At 37.1% G+C, this 22,294-nt stretch overlaps 1 protein-coding gene across 1 annotated transcript in view; it reads left to right on the plus strand.

The window, feature by feature from the left end:
• The window catches only part of ANO3 (anoctamin 3), a 3,574,693-nt gene extending 3,558,565 nt beyond the window's left edge, over window positions 1-16,128 (plus strand). Inside the window, exons 26-27 of the mRNA XM_044059352.1 lie at window positions 3,113-3,218; window positions 14,160-16,128. Coding sequence (XP_043915287.1) covers window positions 3,113-3,218; window positions 14,160-14,342 — 289 coding nt within the window. The 3' untranslated portion in view covers window positions 14,343-16,128. The remainder of the gene's footprint in view (window positions 1-3,112; window positions 3,219-14,159) is intronic.
• The last annotated feature ends 6,166 nt before the right edge of the window (window positions 16,129-22,294 follow it).

Consider the following 22,294-nt stretch of genomic DNA (forward strand, 5'->3'; position numbering starts at 1 on the left):
CTATCATTTGTCGTCCTCAAGTGTACAGCATGCTAATAAATTCATAAAAGTATGAATACAGTGAGATAAGACATTGTACACCATTGTTACCCCAGTGTATACAGTGAGGTAAGATACTGTACACAGTCATTAACTCATTGTATACAGTAAAATAAGACATTGTACACAGTCATTACCCATTGTATACAGTAAGGTAAGAAATTGTACACAGTCATTATCCCATTTTATACAGTAAGGTAAGACATTGTACACAGTCATTACCCCACTGTATACAGTGAGGTAAGACACTGAAAACATTTGTTATCCCATTATATAGGGTGAGACATTGTACACAATCGTTACCCATGTATAAAATGAGTTAAGACAATGTACACATTCATTATCCCATTGTATACAGTAAGGTAGGATGTTGTACACAGTCATTAGCCCATTGTATACAGTAAGGTAGGAAGTTGTACACAGTCATTAGCCCATTGTGTACAGTAAGGTAAGATGTTGTAAACAGTCCATTGCCCATTGTACATTAGCCCATTGTATACAGTGAGACAATATACACAGTCATTAGCCCATTGTATACAGTAAGGTAAGATGTTGTACACAGTCATTACCCATTCTATACAGTGAGTTAAGACAACATACATAGTCATTAACCCACTGTATACAGTAAGGTAAGACAATGTACACAGTCATTAGTCCATTGTACACAGTCATTATCCCATTGTATACAGTGAGGTAAAACATTGTACACATTGCCACCTTATTGTATAAACAGAGCACTCCATGCTTGAAGTAAATAAACATACTGCCTACTAGACAGTATGTGATTCACAAATGTAACAGCATCTACAAACTGTCTGGTCCCAGTGGTATAATTTATGGGCCTCCAGGTATGTACCAGTGATGGTTTTCCAGCTGTGAGCACAGTGATCCCCCTTAAATGACAATATGTTGCTCAGCATACAGAGCTAAGCAGTGTATCAGTGTTAAACACAAAAATAAAATTAAAAACAACTCAGATGCATGGTAGGGGTAACAGTAAAGGTGTTTGTATGGAAGTAGCTCACAACACACCTGCTCATTGCCACTTGCTCAAATAAGCAAGAGCTCAAACTCCCACTAGTCTGAACTTCCGTTTCTGCATAGCCCTCCCAACACCCGGTGCTATACACTACATAGCCCTACCAGAACCTAAACCTAAAAATCCCACCTAGATTCCAGCCTGACTTCTCGGTCCCTAACCATAACCCTAAACCTTCATTCCTCACCCTAACCCTAAAGTCTCACATCATGCCCTAAATCTAAAACTCCAACCGCCCTCCCTAAACCTAATTTTCCCAACAGCTCCCTAAACCTAAAACTTTAACCCTCCATCCCTAAACCTAAATTTCCTAATTGCTCCCTAAGCCTAAAAATCCCTTCCCACTCCCTAACCTTAAAGAAACCCCTTCCACTTCCTAATCCTTAAACCTCTCCCTAATCCTAAACCCCTCTTGCTCTCTAATTTTAAACCCCACCCCCATCTCACTCACTGCCCACAACAAATTGTTATAGTGTAGTTTAGTTTATTAGCAGTTTTTTTTTGTTTGTGTTTGTTTTCGTAGCTTTTCTGATGAGATTGGGCTAACATATTAACAGTAAACCACACAGATTTATTTAAAAAAAATTAGGCTAGTACCAATGCTTTAAAACAACATGTATGTTAACAAATCAGACTTTAATTAACTAGCTGCTTTCCAAAATCCACAAAACTGAAATGGGGTGTTTCTGATAAGTCAGTTTGTTCCCTTACAGAGGGTTTTTGATTCATGCTTGTCATGAGACTGAAGCTCAGCAGGTCATCATGAATCAGAAGCATAATGCAGGCGAATAAACTATATTTAGATCATTAACTTTTACCGCATTTGTTTAAAATGTTGGATAATAATTTAAGGCATGAGGAGCAGACTTTCCATAACATATTGAACAACTTCCAGGAATAGTAATAAAGGACATTTTAAGTATGTTTGTTATTTAAAAAATAATTTTTCATCATACACTGTAGATAAAATAAAAATAACTAAGCAAAACCACAGAAATGTTAGCATTCATCATAGCTTTCTACTGGGTTCATACGCGTTTACTAGGCTAATGACCACAAGGCCTTTTTAAGCGTAGTCATGCATCCCAAATCTCTGACAAATTCTGGTACCCTAGATAAGTACAAGCAGGTGCTTGGGAGGTGAAACATTTACAGGCTGCCTGTGTCCATTAGAGATATAGGTGCCAAACCAGGCATGAAGTTCCTGTTCCCCACACAATTGTCCAGGTTGCACTTGAATTAGGTTAAGGAGAAACTCTGCTTCACGTGGATGAGAGCCTGTTTCAGAGGGTAGAGTAGTCTCTGGGATACATACCTGTCTCTCCAGCAGGTCCTATTTATATCACAAGCAAGGTTTAAGTCTTTAGAACATGTAATTCTGGTACTGTTTATTTTGCAGACATGCAGGAGGTCCATCAGAGTGGGGTCTGACAATGCCTTGTACTCAATAGCCTGTAGGAGACAGAATACAGCCATAGGGCCTTGAGGTGGTCCACATAAGACATGGTACTTACTTGGAAGGAAATATTTATTAGGAGATGGATACATTAGGAAATGCACACTTATTATTAATATGTTATTCCAGTCACTCAGATGCTTCTTCCAATGACATTTTTTCTTTCATTTTTTTCCGTTAGAGGTTGTAGTTCTTTCTCATATTATATGTTTTAACAGCAAAATTAAAACTAACTGTGTTGTCTTGTCATTTTTAAAGTATTGTTTAATCCTCCAGAACTTTTCCCTAGAAATAGTTTTTCTTCTGCCAGGGAACCATACTCTAGACATTAGTGCAGTAATGAGTACGTAAATTTTCTGATTTTTGTTGGTTTTATGTTTTTGGCTACCCACTCAAAAATAAACTAAGCTGAGTTGTACTTGACCAGTGGACATTCCTTGTGAAATATTGCTAAATTAGCTGAAGTAAAATAGGAAGGACCTTCCTGGTATTCTGCAGAAGAAGTTTGATATATGTTTGCACATTTTTTGTTGTATTGGGATTTTTTTATTAATTAGTGACTTTTGTTACTATTATAGATACAGGGACTACAGAGCACCTCCCTGGAGTGAAACACCCTATGATTTTACATTGCAGTTTTGGCATGTTTTAGCTGCTCGTCTAGCTTTCATCATAGTTTTTGAGGTAAGTCATATGGAAAGTTTAAGATTTATATAGTCTGTGGTACAATACATAACATTCTGTGGACAGAGAACTCTTATTCCTTAAAGGTTTTATTTACACATATACGAGTGTGTATATGCAAATGTAAATAGGTGTATACTGAACCAAAGAAGTTAATATAAGACTACTTGACATTTAGGGAAGACTAAGGCATATTTAAAAGAATATGTTCTAAAATCCAAATGTGTAAGCATGTACAATTTTAAGTTAAAATAAAATGTAAATAACTGGACTGCACAGACATAGACAGACATAATGATATTTCACTGGACATATTAGATGCTGCCCTTGTTCTGGTTTCTATCACTAAAATTCTGCTATTCACATTTTCAATGAGTGCACATTATTTTTTGGCTTGAGGTGCATTTTTTTCATTATTTGATGCATACTCATAATGCGGTATTGTTGCTAGTAAACAATTTCACGTGGAACTCTGTCTCATACCCACTAGTGAAGTTAAACATAACTAAAAAGAAGGGTAGACAGAGCTTCAAGAACATTTCTGCAACAAGATGCCGTACAACTCACAACAATTAAATAAAGTGCATGCTGAGATTATTTAAAATACAGCAGAACTAGGATTCTGCTGGTGTCTCTGAATGTTAGTATCTAAAAAAATGACATCCTATGCTGAGAAGGCAAATGTGTGGAATAAGTCAATGTGTTGTTTGGGAGTATTTCTTAAGATAGGGTGGCACAGTGGTGCAGCAATTAGAGGGCTGCCTCGCAATACTTGGATTTTTTTCTGGTTTGATTCCTAATTGGGGTGCCTTCATTATAGAACCTACCTGTCCTTTCTGCATCCATACAAGTTTTTTTTTCTTTTTTTTTTTTGGGGGGGGGGTGATTTCCTTCTGCATCACAATGATATAACAATAGAGAAAGTCATACTCCTCTAAAATGCTTGTAAATGTGTGTGTGTGTGTGTGTGTGTGTGTGTGTGTGTGTGTGTGTGTGTGTGTGTGTGTGTGTGTGTGTGTGTGTGTGTGTGTGTGTATGCACATACCTCCTGTAATGGAGTGGTATCCCATCTAGAACTAGTTTACTTTCTCATGTCAGTTGCTTACTGAGATAGAATGTGACTTCCCCACCATCTTGAGTATGATAGGTTGTTGTTGTGTCTTTCAGCTTTTCCTGGTTAGGGGTCGCCACAGCGGAACTCCGGACTGCTAATGATTGGCAGTAGATTTTTACATGCCGAGTTGACGGCCCTGATGCACAACCTTCAACGAAGGTATGCCCATTCATGCATGTCTTCATACAGAAGACGCTCTAGCTGAGAATCGAACAGGACAACGTCTTCCTGTGAGGCGACATCGCTACCGCAGCACCACCACCGGGTATGATAGGTGAGTTTTGTAAAATGGAAAAGGATGAGCAAATACATTTTAAAAGACAATGTTTGTTTGGCTCCTAGGCTTATTAATCTTTACATTTTAGGAACGTAAACAAAACTTTGTGCAGTCTGAATGTTTAAAGCACCAGTGGGAGGTGTTTGTGACAAACAGCTAGAGTTTCTTTTAATAATGCAGGTGGATAAGATTGACGTTCCTTAAGTGATACAAATTTAATTTAAAATGATTGACATTATGAACACATGAAAATCTGAATATTGTGATGGAAGAGGAATATTATCCCACTGACCCTACCTGATTGTTGCCACCAGCTCCTATATATCTGTCTTCACCTCCTGCTTTCCCTTTGTATTCACATCACATCTCAGGTCTCACTGAACCAAGTATGGAATTAAAGGAAACAATGTTTTCTCTCTGTTTATTCCAGATTGCACCACCCCCCTCATGCTCTGTCTAGGGAAGCAAAAAAGCGTCTTGAAAGCACACTTAAATATTTATCTTTGTAGTTGTCTTTCTTGCCCATCCTGTCATGCTGACTCCATTTCACATTATTTCCCATCAATAAATGATGTACCCTACTGTACTTTTGTCACAGTTTTCATGCTCATTTTCATTTGCCCCCAGTCCATATGATCGCTGCATATTGCTCACCAGCTTATTATCCTTCTCTCTCTGTACCCAGAAGGATATTCTAAATGCAGCTGCGTCATTAACTTCTGGTAGTGAAAGAATCATAGCTGTTGCTAAGGTACTACTGTTCTTCACTACAGCAACATCACACTGTATGACATGACTGAATATAAGGTGAGTAATAACTCCCATTTATTTTACCTGCTCAGTCGTGCAAGATTCACTCTTTCTGGATTGTATTTTACTCCAGGATTCACCCCAAAGTGCAGATTTGTTGATTTCTTGCATTAAATCCTAGACATCATTTGATTGCTGCGGTAAGTTAACCAGGTCTCATCAGAGGCTTACTATCACCTGCCCATGGCAACTGAACATTTTAGTGGTGTTCTTACTAAGTGGATATAATCCTACTACCCATTCCTCTTTACACTGTCCTCATATAAGCTAACAATTGTTCTCATATGCTGATCTTGCAACACCCATTAGCTAGTTGTTAGTGATTAGTCTGCTCACCATTAATTATTATTGTTTCTTGCCAGCCAGCTTTCCAGCCAGTATTCCTTTCACGTCTTCCCATCACCCTTCTGTATGGCATTATGGTTCAGCTGATGTATACTGCTTTGAGTGCTTTCTTTTTATTTATTTTTTCAGTTCTGACCAGTTCATAGAATTATGTCAAATTTTGTCTAGCAATAACTTCATTGAAATTATGCTTTTCTTCTTTTACCAATCTACTAATTCTTAGAAACCCAGGTTGTGTCTGAAAAATGTCCTATTATAGTGTGCTCACTTGGTTAATAAATATTAAGTAGACAGAGAGACAGATAGATTCAGAGAGCACGACCACCAAGAATCCTTTTATCTACTAGGTCTTGTTTATGACAATCAGTTTCAGCTGAAGTGTTTTCTGCGTGGAGCCTGCACATCTTGTCTGGGTTTGTGTGGGTTTTCGCCAGCGGCTCCATTTTCTTCCCACATCCAAAAGAAAAGTGAATCGTCATTCCTCCAAATTGCCCATTGTGTCTGTGTGCGTGTGTGTGTGTGTGTGTGTGTGTGTGTGTGTGTGTGTGTGTGTGTGTGTGTGTGTGTGTGTGTGTGTGTGTGTGTGTGTGTGTGTGTGTGTGTGTGTGTGTGTGTGTGTCTGTCTGTCTGTCTGTCTGTCTGTGTGTGTGTGTGTGTGTGTGTGTGTGTGTGTGTGTGTGTGTGCGTGTGTGTGTGTGTGTATGTGCGTGCGCGCATGCACTATATGAGTCCATTAACATGTGTTTCCTGCTATGGGGAGGTACCCTGTTCAGGACTAGTTACCCTGATTCTCACCTAGTGAGTGCAGTACTGTAGCTGGGTCATCTGGTGCCCTGTGCATTTCCCCAAACTGGCACCTCCCACAACTCAAAAAAAAAGTCTTTACAGAGTTGAAGACAAACACATACACATGAAAAGCTCTTCTGTTCTGGGACTGTAGTAAACTGCTTGTACAAATATCTTGCTACAGTTAAAGCACCAAAGACTGACCCTTCAGCAGGATCTGCATTCTGCCATTCTCTTATGAAGCTGCAGCATCCTTGTGGCTTCCCACACCATCAGCACTTGCTGATAGTACCACATTTGCATACAGTGCAGTCTTCCTTTGCCCTACTCTCATTACAGCTTTGAGATGGTGCCAGGGAAGGCTTTGTCTTCCCCATTACTATGAACTGGAATAGGTAGATAACTGTAGAGTGAATGAATGATTGAATGCATGAATGAATGAATGAATGAATGAATGCATTTCTCCAGAGTTGAAAATGAGCTGAATTATCCTAGATTTTCCACTTTTCTTCAGAAGTTCATTATTGTCCTGCAGCTACTAGATCTCCCCAAAAGCCATTAGAGTACAAATGGCTATTCAGCTTTGGCAAAGAACCTCCAACCCTTCTTACATTTCTTAAAAGACACACGCTGTCACTCTGTAAAGAATTAGTGCCTTGTCACGATCTTGAGAACATTTTTCTCCACTGCCCTTTCACTTCTTTGTTAGTATAGCTATCCTCATTCTTATATCCCACTTGTTCCCCTACAGGTATGTTGCCCTTGAATTCTTTTAATTCTTTAGGGGAAAAAATTTTGAGAAATATGCATTTGGTAATATGTATGTGTCTTGATGGTTTACTACCAAAATTTCGAGGTTACTTACCTCAGCTATTCACATCCCCAACCCAGAACAACAAAACAGCATCACTCCGATTGCTTAGAATGTCGATTCTTTCCTCCGAAAGAATCAACATTCCACCACTTACTAGCCAGGAAAAAATCTCCGCTACAAGGAGGAAAATTTCCTACCATTTTGCAGGGTGGCAAGCGCCCCTGCACCCCCTGCTACTTACATATTCTAACTGCAGTGAGGAAAAGGGTAATTTTCCCAATCCCCACTGTAGTGCAATGCACTTCAAAACACAGACGCTCCAAACTGCAAACACAGTCTCCGTATCGACATTTCAAAGTTGACATGTATTGTGTTCACAGTTTTGCCTCTCTGCCACTCCATGTTCGTCCTGCTCACTGTCAGGGTAAGCCACCTCCACATTTTGATTGTAAACCCATCTTGACATTCTCATGTTTTCTTATAGCTACCAGTGAAGGCAAAAGCTTCTTATTTCCCTAAGTACCCTTATTTTCCAAACGTTTACATGACAGGTACTGCCTATCACGTCTTAACTGATTGGCCATAAAAACCCTTCATACTCCGTACATAATACTGACTGTATACATTTACAAGGGCTGCATTTTCAAGCTGGCACTTTATACCTAAAAGTGTCCAACAGATTGACAGCAGTAAATGATGTAAAACATCAGTACACACTCATCTAGTCAATGGAAATAAACATAACTGTTGAAGATAAACTGATAGAGCACACATATAATGATGATCCTTTAATCTTCCTCTGCTTAAACTAAACTCTTTTGTATTTGGACCTCAGGCCATAATTATTCTTAGCTGCCAAGTGTCTTGTTATTTGATGTCATATTTTACTCATCTCTTGGGCATATTTAATTCTTACTCTGGTGCTTAAGTTGCTATTACTTTTAATAGTTCGATTTCTCCTATGATTCCATAGACTTTATTTGTATGGTTTACTTCCCCATAATATAGTTATAATTTCAATCTGCTTCATTGACTAATGCAATACCTATTTTGTAAATGTATAAATGTCTATGATGCATTACATTATATATCTGTTTTTCTTTTTTTTTTTTTTTTTTACTAATGCGCTATGTTTTGTATTTCTGTACTGTATTTGCCTGTTTGGCTCGGGACATGGCTGGAAAGGGTCCCTTGAGCAACCCATTTACCTGATTAATAAATGTAAAATAAATAAAATGTTCCTTCCAGTAGTTTATTGTCAATTCAAACAAATGCTATATTATTAGATGCAGTGGTCTACAAGAGTGTTGATCTTTCTCTCCTTTACGTAGATCTGCACTGTAAGCCCACCCGAGCAAATAATTGCCTTCACACCCTGAGAATGTGCCCAAAGTACACCAAAATCAATGCCTAAAATGCCAAGGGCAATGAATGGTTAGAATTACTTCTGAAATGAGCTCCTTTGAAATAAACATGAACAAGTTGAAGAGCTACTTCATACAGAATGATTACGCATAATCATTTGTGGGCATAATCTGGAACTCTTTAAATCCCTCAAGCCTGGAGATGTGCTAGACTCCCAAAACCTTCCCACTCAAAAGGTTATACCCTGATGAAGCTATCTTAGTTAGGTTGAGAGATTTTGAGCTGCAGGGTGCTTACAAGAGAAGTTGAGGAATTATATTGACTCACAGCCTTGACTCCACTAGTATCAATGTCATCCTGAAGAAAAACTGGAAAGTCTTCCTAGGCAACAAAACTCTCCATGGAATTCTGACTGGTTACTCCTTGTTTCTACACATGAGGGCTAGGATCATTACTGTAGATGCATCATGGTACATGGTAAGATAATAGCTCCTCCACCCCTGGTTACAAAATATCCAGACAAATATTTCTGTGGAACATGTGCCAGTGCCTCCACACACATACACACATACACACAGGTCAGCGGCAGAGAAATATACCTGCTCCAATTGGTCTAAAACTTATAAGGCAATAACCAAAAGCAGTTGCCAGTCCACTGGAATTGTTTATGTGGCACAATGTTTCACCCATATTCACCTTTGTGCAGGCAAATCCATCATGGCCAGTGTGATATATGAACATCATTATGCTATTAGAAAACAAATGACTAACAAAGCTCTGTATGCTTCAGAAAGTCCCTTCCAATCTACTAGGAGGTGATTATAACTCCATTTTATGACCCCACTGATTGTTTCATTATCATCTGCTGTGACTAAATCTAGACTTAGATTTGGTAGTTGGTCTAGGTCCTGATTGGTCGCTACTCTTAACACAAAGCCCTTCCGTGGTCAGTTTGAAGGCAGCTCAATGGTTCCTCTGCTGCCTTACCTATGTATTAGCTTTCTCATCCAGCAGTGATGTCATGCCAGAACTTCTTTATATATATTATGGGCATCTGTGAAGGCACAGCCTCAGTGTGTATTTAAAGACAAAGACCCAGATTCATAGAGTCATAGACTGTTACTAAGCTAATGACTCAGGGGGCCTTTCAAACCTAGCCAAGTCTTCCTGAAAGAATAACGATGTCCTGTATCCAAACAGGACATTGAGGACCAGACATTTATAAGCCACCTCTGCCCATAATGCAAATGGATGCCAGGCCTGGTATAAATTTCCTGTTCCTCATTCGCTTGTCCAGATTATGCGTAAACTGGGTAATAGACAAACTCAGCTTCACATGCATGGCAAGCCTGTTCCATAGGAGGAGCAGTCTCTGGGACACATACCTGTCTCTCCAGCATGTTCTGTTTAAGTCACAGACAAAATTCAGGTCCCTAGACCTTGTATTTCTGGTACTCTTTGACTTACAAATATGTAGGAGATTCATAGGTGTTGGGTTTGTGGATGCCTTGTAAGCCAGATGCAGATCACTCCTCAGCAATCTATAGGAGACTGTACAGTGAGAAAGGGCTTTAAGGTACTCTGCATAAGGCAGGTTGGCTATGCCTTGTATTCTTTTTGTAAGGGACTTTTGAGGTTGCTGTAGTTGCAGCAAATGCCTGGTCAGGTACATATCAAAGGGAGCATTGTACTTTATGACTGGTCTGATAAGGGCAGAATACAGTGGGATAATGACCTCTTTGAATCTAGATGTCATGTTCTTACTTATAAGTTGCAAAACATAAAAGAATTTACTTACCACTGTGGCTATGTGGTGGTCAAAGCTAAAGCTACTGTCTACGTGCATGCCCAGATCCCTGACCACTGGCTAGATTCTTAGAATTGTATTATCAATATGGTAGTTAGCCAGGATAGTTGACTTCTCAAAGGGTACAATTATGCATATCTTAGCATTGAGTTTAAGACCATGGCTTTGACACCATTTGTTAGTCAGAAATAGACCTGCTTGAAGAATTTTATTGTCTGTCTGCAGGGGAGTCGATGATAACCCCCAGCTTGCAATCATCTGCAAACTTAGTCAGCCATAAACCTTCAAAATTTGCTTCCATTTCCGAGAAATAGATGCCAAAAAGGAGCAGGCCCAGTACTGAGCCTGGGGGGGTTCCACCAGTGACTAGCCTCTTGGGGAAAGTGGCCTCGCTGTTTTGACCTCCTGAGTCCTATCAGTGAACCAGTTGGCTATCCAGCAGGTGATAAAATGGTTTATACCTAAATTAGTCAGCTTGTCTATAATGTCTGTTTGGGGTATTTGTATAAAAATCCTTAGCCAGGCTGATGTAAGCTGTGTGCAGTTTTACCTTCATCCAGTGCTTTGGTGACCCTGTCAAAAAACACACCAGATTTATTAGGCATGGTCTTCTTTAACAAAGCTGAACTGTGATGGGTCCAGCATTTGCAGGTTACCTATGTCCTCATTTATTATGTCTATGATGATTCTTTCCATGGCATTATATATGGGACTGGTAAGACTTATGGGCCTGTAGTTACCCAGATCAGTGGTTGGACATCCTTTATGCAAGAGAATGACTGTAGCCATCTTTAATTACTTAGGCACAAAACCTGACTGAAGGCTCCAGTTGAAAAGTGATTCAAGTGGACCAGAGAGGTAATTTTTCTTGCCACAGTATTAAGTTACCAACCTGTGATGTTAATGGGGCCCATCAATGCAGTGTTTTGGCCTTGGAAAGTGCATTTATGACTTGTTCCCTAGCAATGGTTGGCAGATTATGTTATGTGGTATTTCCTTTGTATTATCAGGGGGAAGTGGAGGGAGAAATTTGAGCTGAACCTGTCAGCCAAAACATTAGCAATGGTCTCCAGTTTAGTGTGGGCAATGTCGTTTACAATAAGTTCTGCATCTTCTTGTGTATTTCCCCTGAGGTTAGGGATATAGCTGTAGAAACCTTTGTAGTTGTCTTTTGCCTGAGAAGCTATTTTTTTCTTCAAATTTAGCCTTTGAGGTATTAATTAACCCTCTTAGCTGTCTGTGTAGATTAGTCAGGGGGCTTTTAATATGTGTGGCTTTGTTCTTCCTACACTTGGCCAAGATTTTTTTCTTTCGTTGTATAACTGATTGATATTGTGACTCCACCAGGGTGGCTTTTCTTTTGAGTTTATCTTATTCTTAATATGAGTGGGCACAGCTCACTCTATACAGATATCAACATGGATGTACAGAGATTTTGTAAATAGCTCAGTGTATTCTATGATGTTTTCTGGGTTTGAGGTGCTTGGAATTTAGCCAAGATCCTAGTCTATATATAGTCATTCCATATGGCCACTTTAATAAACAACTTCAGATGTATGGCCATTCACATGAGGATGATACTTCTTTCATCCTTTAAGATGCACAGTTTTAGTGCATTTTCTGACTGGACAATAGTTGTCTTGATTTCTAACAATTAGTGCCTTGGCCCACTTCATATATATATATATATATATATATATATATATATATATATATATATATATATATATATATGTATATAAGTATCTTGGACTCCCTTTTGTGGGTAGACCACTACAGTATGCCCCCACCAGGAAAACTGTTTCTTAATTCTAGCTGTTAAAAGTCCTCGGTTTAATTTTCTGGATTACTCTCAGCTGTACTTGTTTGGAGCCTATTTTATTTAGTTATTATTTTATTTTATTTTTTTAAACACAAGGGTTCATTTCATTGGTGTAAGATTTTCCCAATTTTCTGGTACCCACCTTTTGACTTACAAGTCCAAGGGAAACCCCCTGTTTCTAGTTTAGCAACAAATTAACAACTCCAATACCATCCACCCCCAGGCCATCCCCAAATAACATGTTTTTAATACTTTACATTTTTATTTTTATTTTCATTGGCCAGTTTCAATATGATGAAGAAATTTACTTTATGGTGACCTCATTTGTTCAGTATTTAAGGTGTATTGTCTAGATCAAATATGATTGGCAGCTTTTGTGATAGTAATTTAAGTTCAAAGTATTGTTTAAAACTGTAAAAAGGGTCTAAGAAATTTTAGGTAACAGGAAAAAAGCAGTAATGCATTGAAGATAGTCAACTATTACAAAAATCAAAACAATTGTCGTGCATTATAAACATCAAAAATAAAAAGTGCATTTGCTCAGAATTTATTGTGCTTGGTTTCTGTACAACTTCTCATTTGTAAGTTTATTTGGATGTCAGTGAACTGCCATCTTTGTTGAATTTGTCATGCTTCGGCCTGAGAAAACCTAAGATAAAGCATCAATACAATTTTGTTCACTTCAATGAAATACTAAGATGTCATTGTGCATTCTCAGATTTTCTCTCCTCATTCTACCATCTTAGCACTCTCAGCACAATGAGATTGTCTGTTTAGTGTCGGAGCAAAAGCAATCATGATACAGTTTTTAAAGCAAACTCTACTTCATTCATTAAGTTGCGTATTTGTAGTAACTCTGGTAAGTATACCTGAATAACCAGTATTCTAAACTAATATCTCCAGCTGCAGTCCAGATTTTACATTTCAAGCATGATTTTGCTTACTATGATTTAATCCAAAGATTCTGAGGCTCTATGCTAATGTATATTCTTTGTAAAAAATAAGTGCATTCAGAGTTTGTGTTTTCAGAAGGAAGTCAAAGCCTAAAGCCCCATTCATCCATTTGTAATGCTTGGGTTCCTGTTTTGTTATCGACAGCACTTTCAAATCAAGTGCTGTATAGTCAAAAGAAAAGCACCAAAACATGTTTCACCTACAGTGCAGTTTTCTTTTTTCTCTGCTGTTGTGCGATGTCAGAGTCAGTATAGTTAACTTCTGGGGATGGGAGTGAGGTAGGTGTCCCCCACATGGGGGAAGCAGTCGATGGAAGTGCTTGAGATTGATCAACATGTACCCCTTGTTGTTTAACTTAAAAAGTGACTATCCATTTACTATCAAATGTTTCCACCTTGGTCTAAACAATCTTTTTAGAGATTCTAGCTTAGTCTTAATCTCATGTTGATACTTTTATTAGTTAGGAGACATAATTAATACGTGCACATCTTATAACTCTGCTGACCTTTATAATGATGTATTATCTACTGTGTCTTTTATAATGATGTATTCATTTCTAATTGTATTATTATGTCTGTAGTTTTTGACCTTATATATTATCTGAGCAATGTCTAACTGAATTCTTCAACTAATTATTGTTGTAGACATCATAAAATATGTTCTAGATATTACCTGTCTTTGACTGTTTGTTTTGTTCACTTTCTGGAGTTTTTCTCCCTGGGCCTCTATTGAAAAAGGACCTTTGTCCAGTAAACTTTCCCAGTTAAGAAATGTAAAATAAAATAAAATAAACAAATAAAAATACTTAGCACCAGCTAATGCCATCTTTGATCTATTTATGTTTCAGCATCTGGTATTTGGAATTAAGTCTTTCATTGCCTATTTAATTCCTGACATGCCTAAGGATTTATGTGACAGAATGAGGAGAGAGAAATACTTGGTCCAGGAAATGATGTATGAAGCTGAACTGGAGCACCTACAAAGAGAGCGAAAAAAGACTGGAAGACAATATCATCATGAGTGGCCTTAAAAGTTTGTTGTGTAGATAGCAGACTAATGGAACTCCGTTGTTACAGCTAAAGGACCAAATTAGCTTCTGTCACTACCCAGAGTTATTAGTGTGCCACAACTCCTATTCCAAAGTATAAGGCAAGTTTTTGGCCATGAAATAAGGAAACATCTCGGTGTACGTTGGTAATGTGCTTGGTGTGCATCTCAGCAGTTATGCATTTCTAGTATAAGGAAATCAACTGGCCCATCTTAATACCTCCAGGTAACAGAGCTGAATAAGCTTCAGTTCTTCAGTGAGTTCCCACAACTGACTTTTGTTGATGTGTAATATGTTTAGTCCAAAGCACAATAGCATTACAGAATTGCAGTTATTGTGACACGCAGCACAGTTTAAAATGATTTACCTTTTCCATTTAAAAATGTATTCAAGAGCTAAAACTGTGAAAGCTTAGTTAACACAGCATTGGCCAAGCTCAAATCAGTTTGCATATGACCAACCCTCTAACTGATTTATACTAAATAGCAAAATGCAATGAACAAGAAATATGATTATAGTATACTTACAGTTTTGCAATACAATATCAATAAAATAGATGACACAAGTAAAATAAACAAAACATTCTACAGAAAAGTGCTTACAGTTGCAAGCTAACAGCATTACATTCAGAAACAGAGAGAGAAAGAACTGCTCAATATTCTGGCAAAAAAGACCATCTTAATTCAAGAAATGAAAGTCTTATTGGCTATGCAACAGAGTTGATCTTTAAAGAATGGCTATGCAATGGAGCTAATCTTGAAAGAAATCATTAGGTCTCTATAACTGATTTCTTGTACCAGGGAGTTTGTAAAACTGAATTACATAATATGCATTTAGAAGGCCATGGTGGCTTAGTGTTTAAAGTTTCTGTCTTACAGTATCAGAGTCCATGATTTAGTCTTCTGTTTTGTGGAGTTTGCATATTCTTTCCATGACTGCATGAGTTTCAGTGTGTACTCCTATTTCTTTTTACTTCCCAAAAATATGAATTTTAATTACATACATACAATGTGTATTGCATTTACCTTTGCCCTTAGTGACGCATATCATGATAGGAAATGGACAGTTGAATATAAGATCACTTACTTTGTGAGTGTTACAGTCTGGATTTCAATGGCATGAAATAATCAATAATCACTTCATTTCAATTTCCTTTTACATCTTCTGTTGAGGATTGCCATGACAGCAGACCAAAAAAGGCAGACTAGGCTTCCCCTTCCCTAGCAACCATTTCCAGATTCTCCTAGGGTGTCCATAGGTGTTCCAGGGGCAACTGCAAGATATAGTTATTCCAACATGCTCTGCCATATTCGTCAAATAAAGACATCATAAAACTCTCAGAAATGTATAAGCAGTTGATAAGTATTTTAAAATAATATGAACATGCATAATCAAACTACTTTGTAATATGCATTTATTAAATGCTCATATTGCTTTATACATTTTATAAAAAGTTATAACTCTGGAGAATATCAGTGCCATTTATTTCCTTCTGTTAAACATTGACTGACACTAACTCATGCATCTTTTCAGATACAAAATCAGAAGCATATACTGAAGGAAATATTCAGAGCAGTAGCAATATAAGGAATATACATCAATATTACAGTATGTGCACAAGTTCACAAAATGGTTTATACATTGCTTGCAATATTTTACTGAATAATATTTTGCTGTCTTTTGCTGCATTTTGATCATTACTTGGAAATCACAAAATAATAAAAACTGCTCTTAAGGTGTAGGAATTCCTTAATAAAATATCAAACAGTATACACATAAAGATAAAAAGGAATACCAAGGCACGGTCTAGTCTTCACAAACAGCAGGCAGTCAAAAAAGTTAAAACAGAGCTTTAATAAATCCAAAGGTTAGTGCTTTCACAATCTATCTCATTGCTTCTTCAGACCATAACAGAAATGAAACAGTCAGCATTTTTAAACATCAAGCATCCAGTTTGAACACATAAAGCCAACAATTAATCAATTAACTAATCAACGTAGCCCTCTTAACTTCAAGAATGGTTTAAGTGAAACCCTGTCATTTAACCCACTTCCTCTGTCTCCTTATAATCCATCTGACTTCAACAGATTCTGTGTGTTTTAATATCACCCCTCCATTCACTCTCTGGTAGTACTTCTACTGCCAAAAATTTAAATTTATGGCTACTGTCTCTTTAACTAACATATTTCGCCAGTGCATTATTTGTATAAGAGATGCATATATGGTATAAATGCTGTCTAAGCCATGCTCTGAGTTCCCTATCTGTTTTACCTAGGTAAAATGCTCGGCATTCCTGGCATACTGTGAGATAAACCACATGCTTGGTGCTACAATCAGCTAAAGCTTGGAACTTATATAAATATCCTGTATCCAGATGTAAGAACTCAGTGGATGGACTTATGAAGGAGCAGTAATACAGTGAGTACATGGTTTCATGCCTGGCCAATAATTTGCTTTATTTGTATCATTACAAATCTTCCTAGGATAACATAACATTCTCTTTATATTCTTTTTATTCTTGAATATGAACTTTGGAGTATTACCCACCAAACACCTAACTGTGGATTCAACCTCTAACACGTCCCAATACCTCTTAACAATTTCTGTTATTCACTTGCAGTTACTGCTAAAGTGAAGTAACATCCTCAGGGCATTGTTTTTGGTTTGTTCAGTAGGCACTAATATATTATCTCTTCTAGGGAAGTATGGTTTTGCTGGACCCCCTCTCATGTTCCTGACTATATTTAGCTCTGATGACACATCATTATCTTTGTAACCCTATCTCTAAACATATTACCTAATTTCAAAACTTCTCGGTCAAAGTCTTTGTCATCTGCATGGAGTTGGGATACCCTCATGCCCTGGCCTGTTACCACATTCCGAAAAACATGGCCTCGTGCATGCTCTATGTATGTATGTATTCCTAGAACATGATTTCCTATAAACACCTGTATTGACATTACCATTCTTGTCTCTAGTGATGTTTATGTCAAGAAAGTTTATCATGTTATAAGATTTACAAATAGTGAACTTCAAAAAAGGAAGACAATTTTTCACACATAAAAAGAACTCATGTAGCTCATCTTCACTCCCATTCTATATTAAAAATAAATCATCGACAAAGCGTCGATAAAATAATAAATTCAACTTAAACCTATCATACTTAATAATAGCCTCATCCTCCCACCAAGCCATAACAATAATGTTGACATAGCTATTGACACTAGATGTGCCCATAGCCACGCCGTCATTTTGCAAGTAATAACAACCATCAAATAAAAACATTATTCTCTAAAACAATCTCCATAAATAAAAATAATAAATCAATAAACATCTTGTTATATTTACTAAAACATAGTAAATAGTTCTTCAACACTTCCAGTCCATAATGGTTAGGAATTTTAGTAAATAATGACTGTATATCTAAAGTAACAAACATATATGCTTGATGTATAGGCTAGGTATCAAAAAATACATAAAGACCTTGTAGAAACTGCTTAGAGTCGCTCAATATATAAACATTCTTGTCTGCCAATGGCCTCAAGTGCTTCTCAGTATAAATAGAAAAGGTCTCTGTAATCAATTCCTCCCGGCCACTATGGATCTAAAGGGAGGATTAGAAGGTGCCTTGTGTATTTTGGGAAGACCTTGAATGATAAGAATAAGTGGGTTTGGTACATGTAAAAAGTTAAACAAATCAACATTAATATAGTGATGCAGTAAACAGTCTTTCGAGGTGGCCAAAATTCACTTCTCCATTGCTAAGATATCACAACGTATTCTAATATAAACATCAGGGTCATTTAACATCTCTTTCATAGCTGAAAAATAGAACAGCTGATCCATGACCACTGTCAAACCCCCTTTATCGGCAGGTATAATCACTATTGCTTGGTCATTAACGAGAGTATTAAGTGCTTGCCTTTCACTCATTGACATATTACTATGACTGTTCCTTTCAAAACAGACATAAATCTCTCACATAGTTGTCCAAAAGTTTCTAGTAATGGATGCACAGAGGGCATAAACAGATTAGTCTTCTTAAGTTTGGGCCTTCTTTTACATTCCCACTGTCATGAAAACACAGCTTCAAGGATATATTTCTTAGAAACATCCTCAGATCAACAATACTGTCTGTTAAAGTAGCTTTTTGTGCTGGTATAAAACTTAGACCCTTCTCTAGCACCCTTATTTCGTCAGCATTAAGAATTCTAGAGGAGATATTCCATATCAAAGATTCATTATTGGTGGCCACATATTTTTCAATGACCTGTTGCTGTCTACATCTATTGGCATCTTCCATTTCATTCTTGTCCGTCTCCTGCTCTGCAAATAGTTGTGCCCTCTCATCATTTGCTGATTTATTCATAGTGGAAATGGGAGAAAAACCTGTTTACTGCTTCCACTCTCATTTAGCAACTTCATTGCTGGATGCAAGGCTTTGCATCTGTCATCCCCAAGGGAAGGTAAAGAATTCTCTGGCATAACTCCACCCATTCCAGTGTCAGCCTGGGTGAAATAGACACTTCTGGCTTGTCAATCCTGCTATGTTCATTCGTAATAGGTGGGTTCACCTGTAAAGCTGCAGCAGCTTGATTTGAATCGCTCCTCATGGAACCTGCACTTACGTTCACTTCTTCATCAGTTCTATTTATGTTATAAGGTTTTGTGTGCAATTTAGGCCACATAAAAACATGGCCTTCCTTGAAATCCTTCAAATCTCTAAGTAATTGGCTTTATGTGTTCTGATTAGTTGCTTAATGTTTAAAAATGCTGACTGTTTCATTTCTGTTATGGTCTGAAGAAGCAATGAGACACATTGTGAAAGCACTAACCTTTGAACTTATTAAAGCTCTGTTTTAACTTCTTGGACTGCCTGCTGTTTGTGAAGACTAGACCATGCCTTGGTATTCCTTTTTATCTTTATGTGTATACTGTTGGACATTACTTGGAAATATTTACACAGTTGGAAGGAGATATGCACATTTATTATATGATTTAAAATCTACATTACGTTTTCATTTCTATTGAAACTTAAAGCTTAATTTGGGATGTTTTCAGCTTCATATTGCTAGTGGTCATTTCACTGACTACCCTTGTTGATGGTTTCAAACATGTTAACTTTACATTGTATAAAGGTTCCCTGGTGCTCATTTCTGAATTTACTCTTTCATTTAGTTGAAGCTTTGAAGCCTTTTTATTCATACAGCTGCATTAATTGAACATAGTTAGAATATAGTTCAGCAATATAAAAACAGAGTTGTAAGAAAAGACAGCAGTATAAAGATAAACAGTATTTAAATGAACAGATTGTCTAACCACTACAGCACCACTGTGAGAACATGCTTTCATAGAAATGTTTTAGTCATTCTTTCTTTTGTTCATTCATTCATTCTGCATTACATCATTTACCCTATTTCAGGACTATGAGAGAGCTGAAGCCTATCCTGGAACTCATTATGTATAAGACAGAGATACTAGTCCCTCATAGGATGCCAGTCTTTCACAGGACAAGTACACACTTTGAGTCACGCATGATATGCACACGTAAGGGCAATTTGAGGAATATGCAGTTCATTATACTATCTTAGTTATATCTGATTCAGTGTCTTAACTCCAGAAATACTTGGCTTATCTGCTTTGTTTCTAATTGTGGCATCTTGTCATATACAGGCCTCACTTGCTGTAAAACAACAGTGTCTAAAGTATATAAATTACTTTCTTAAATTAATATGGATCAGACAAGTGTAAATTGTAGTAAAATATATTAAAGAAAAATGCATAGCAAATAATTGTCACAAAGTATTTGACAAAAAGATAATATAACAAATAATGTATTGCATTGATTAATTCACTCATAAGATAATAATCTGGGACTGGCAGAACCCATTCTTCTTCCATGTGAAACTCCAGTTAGAATGATAAGTGCTAGAAGACATTCTTCTGGGATGCCCAACCCACATGGCTTGTTATCAAAGAATAACAGTACTGCTTCAACAAAATTAAATACTACAATAATACAGTATTGGATATGAAAGCGTTTTAATAATGATGAAAGCAGATATAAAATACCAAAGACTAGCTCTTTATAAAAATATATATTTCTATGTATCTATTGGTTCAAGTATGTTGATGAAATGATCCATTATAAAAATTTCCAGCTATATCTACTCATAGGCATAGTAACAATTGGGCAGCCGCGGTGGTGCAGCGGTTAGCATTGCCACCTCACAGCAAGAAGTTCTTCGGTTCGATCCTCAGCTAGGGTGCCTTCTGTGCAGAGTCTGCATTGTCTCCCTGTGGTTGCATGGGTTTCCTCCAGGTGCTCTGGTTTCCTCCCACATCCCAAAGACATGCTGTAGGTGGACTGGACACTCTAAATTGGCCCTAGGTGTGAGTGCGTGCGTGTGCCTTCTGTGGAAGGTTGGGCGCCGGGCTGGCAACTCGACACTGTAAAATTCCACTACCAGTTATGAGCGGACAGGTGATCTGCTGTGGCAACCCCTAATGAGGAAAAGCCGAAAGAAGAAGAAGAAGGCATAGTAAATATTAGTGGAAAATTATAAACAAAATGTGCAGCTCAGTGGGTGAATACAACACAGATGAAAATTGTGGATACCAGGACACATTTGGTTAAACTTTAGAATATGCCTACTTTATTTGTATGACAACAAGTAAATATAATGATTAAGCAAATTTGTCTGGTGTGCATTTTCTGAACAAGTTTTTTTTTTTTCCCTAGCTAGAATTTCCTCAAATAAAACAATGAAATGAAATTCAGGTAAACTGCTGCATCCTGTGATTCATGCTGTACCCCCTCCACCTAGATACAGCAATGTTAAAACTGTTTTGCAAACACCTCCCAAACCTATCAAATTAGAATTCAAAGACTATGTACTGCTAATGGTTAGAGAGAGAGAGGGGTGCATTATGGAGCTGAAGTATTCCAAATCAGTGAGATCTGAAAGAACATAAGCAAAAGACCATTGCTATATTTTAGTTCAAAATCCGCATAAGCAGCTCTACTATCCATAAGTTTCAGTAACATAACAGTTAAGTCAAAATAAATGTAGTGGTTTGTAAGTCAAAGCCCACAAAAATGAACATGTGCATGTTAGTCTTCATTTACAAGGTAGTAAAATTGGATAAAGGTAAAAGATAAAAGGTAGACAGACTTGTCTGTATCCATCAACAGTAAGTTTCTTGCACCTTGTGGGTATATGAGTGAGACACTCATTTCTACAGAATTTGTTCCTGTGTTAAGTAATGTAATAGTTTTGTAGTAATAAAATCCCTTTTTTGATAATTGTATATAAGTTCAGCATTGTAATTAATGAATGCTTCATTTCTTTTCAATTTTCCTTTCATTTTATAGATTAAAACAGTTGTAAGTCACATAGCGCACTTGATAGAAGGCTTGTGATAGCATTATGTTATCAAGCACAGCACCTTATATGCACATTGTTCTTAATAGTATCTTTTTCATTAGAAAAAGTAGCAAAAATACTTTCTATAAAATAAAAATGATGAGTTGTTTTAATACTTCTTGTAGACGACCACAACAATATAAATATATTAAGGAAACTGGATAAAATTCCATGTGACAAGGGCAAGTATAAAATCTAAAAGTTCAAATTATTAGGCAGTACACCTAGCATTTCCAGGTTAACAAACATTGTTATTTTAAACTGGTTATTACATGGTTTCTTACCTCAGAGCAGTATTTTATACCAAGACTCATTTAATGAACTGAGATTTTAGAAACAGGGCAAAATGGGCTACAGATAGCACAGTGGTTTCCAGATGAGAATGTTTACAAATAAACCTTTGCCAAAGAAACCCTGCTTGGAACAGATTATTAACAGAAATTTGTTTAATTGAAAACTCTTATCTGTTCCAATTCAGAAATTAATTTAGATTTCCCTTATATTACT

The sequence above is a fragment of the Protopterus annectens genome, chromosome 17.part0, assembly GCF_019279795.1.
Source record: "Protopterus annectens isolate FY-2018-M chromosome 17.part0, PAN1.0, whole genome shotgun sequence".
NCBI classification, from domain to species: domain Eukaryota; kingdom Metazoa; phylum Chordata; order Ceratodontiformes; family Protopteridae; genus Protopterus; species Protopterus annectens.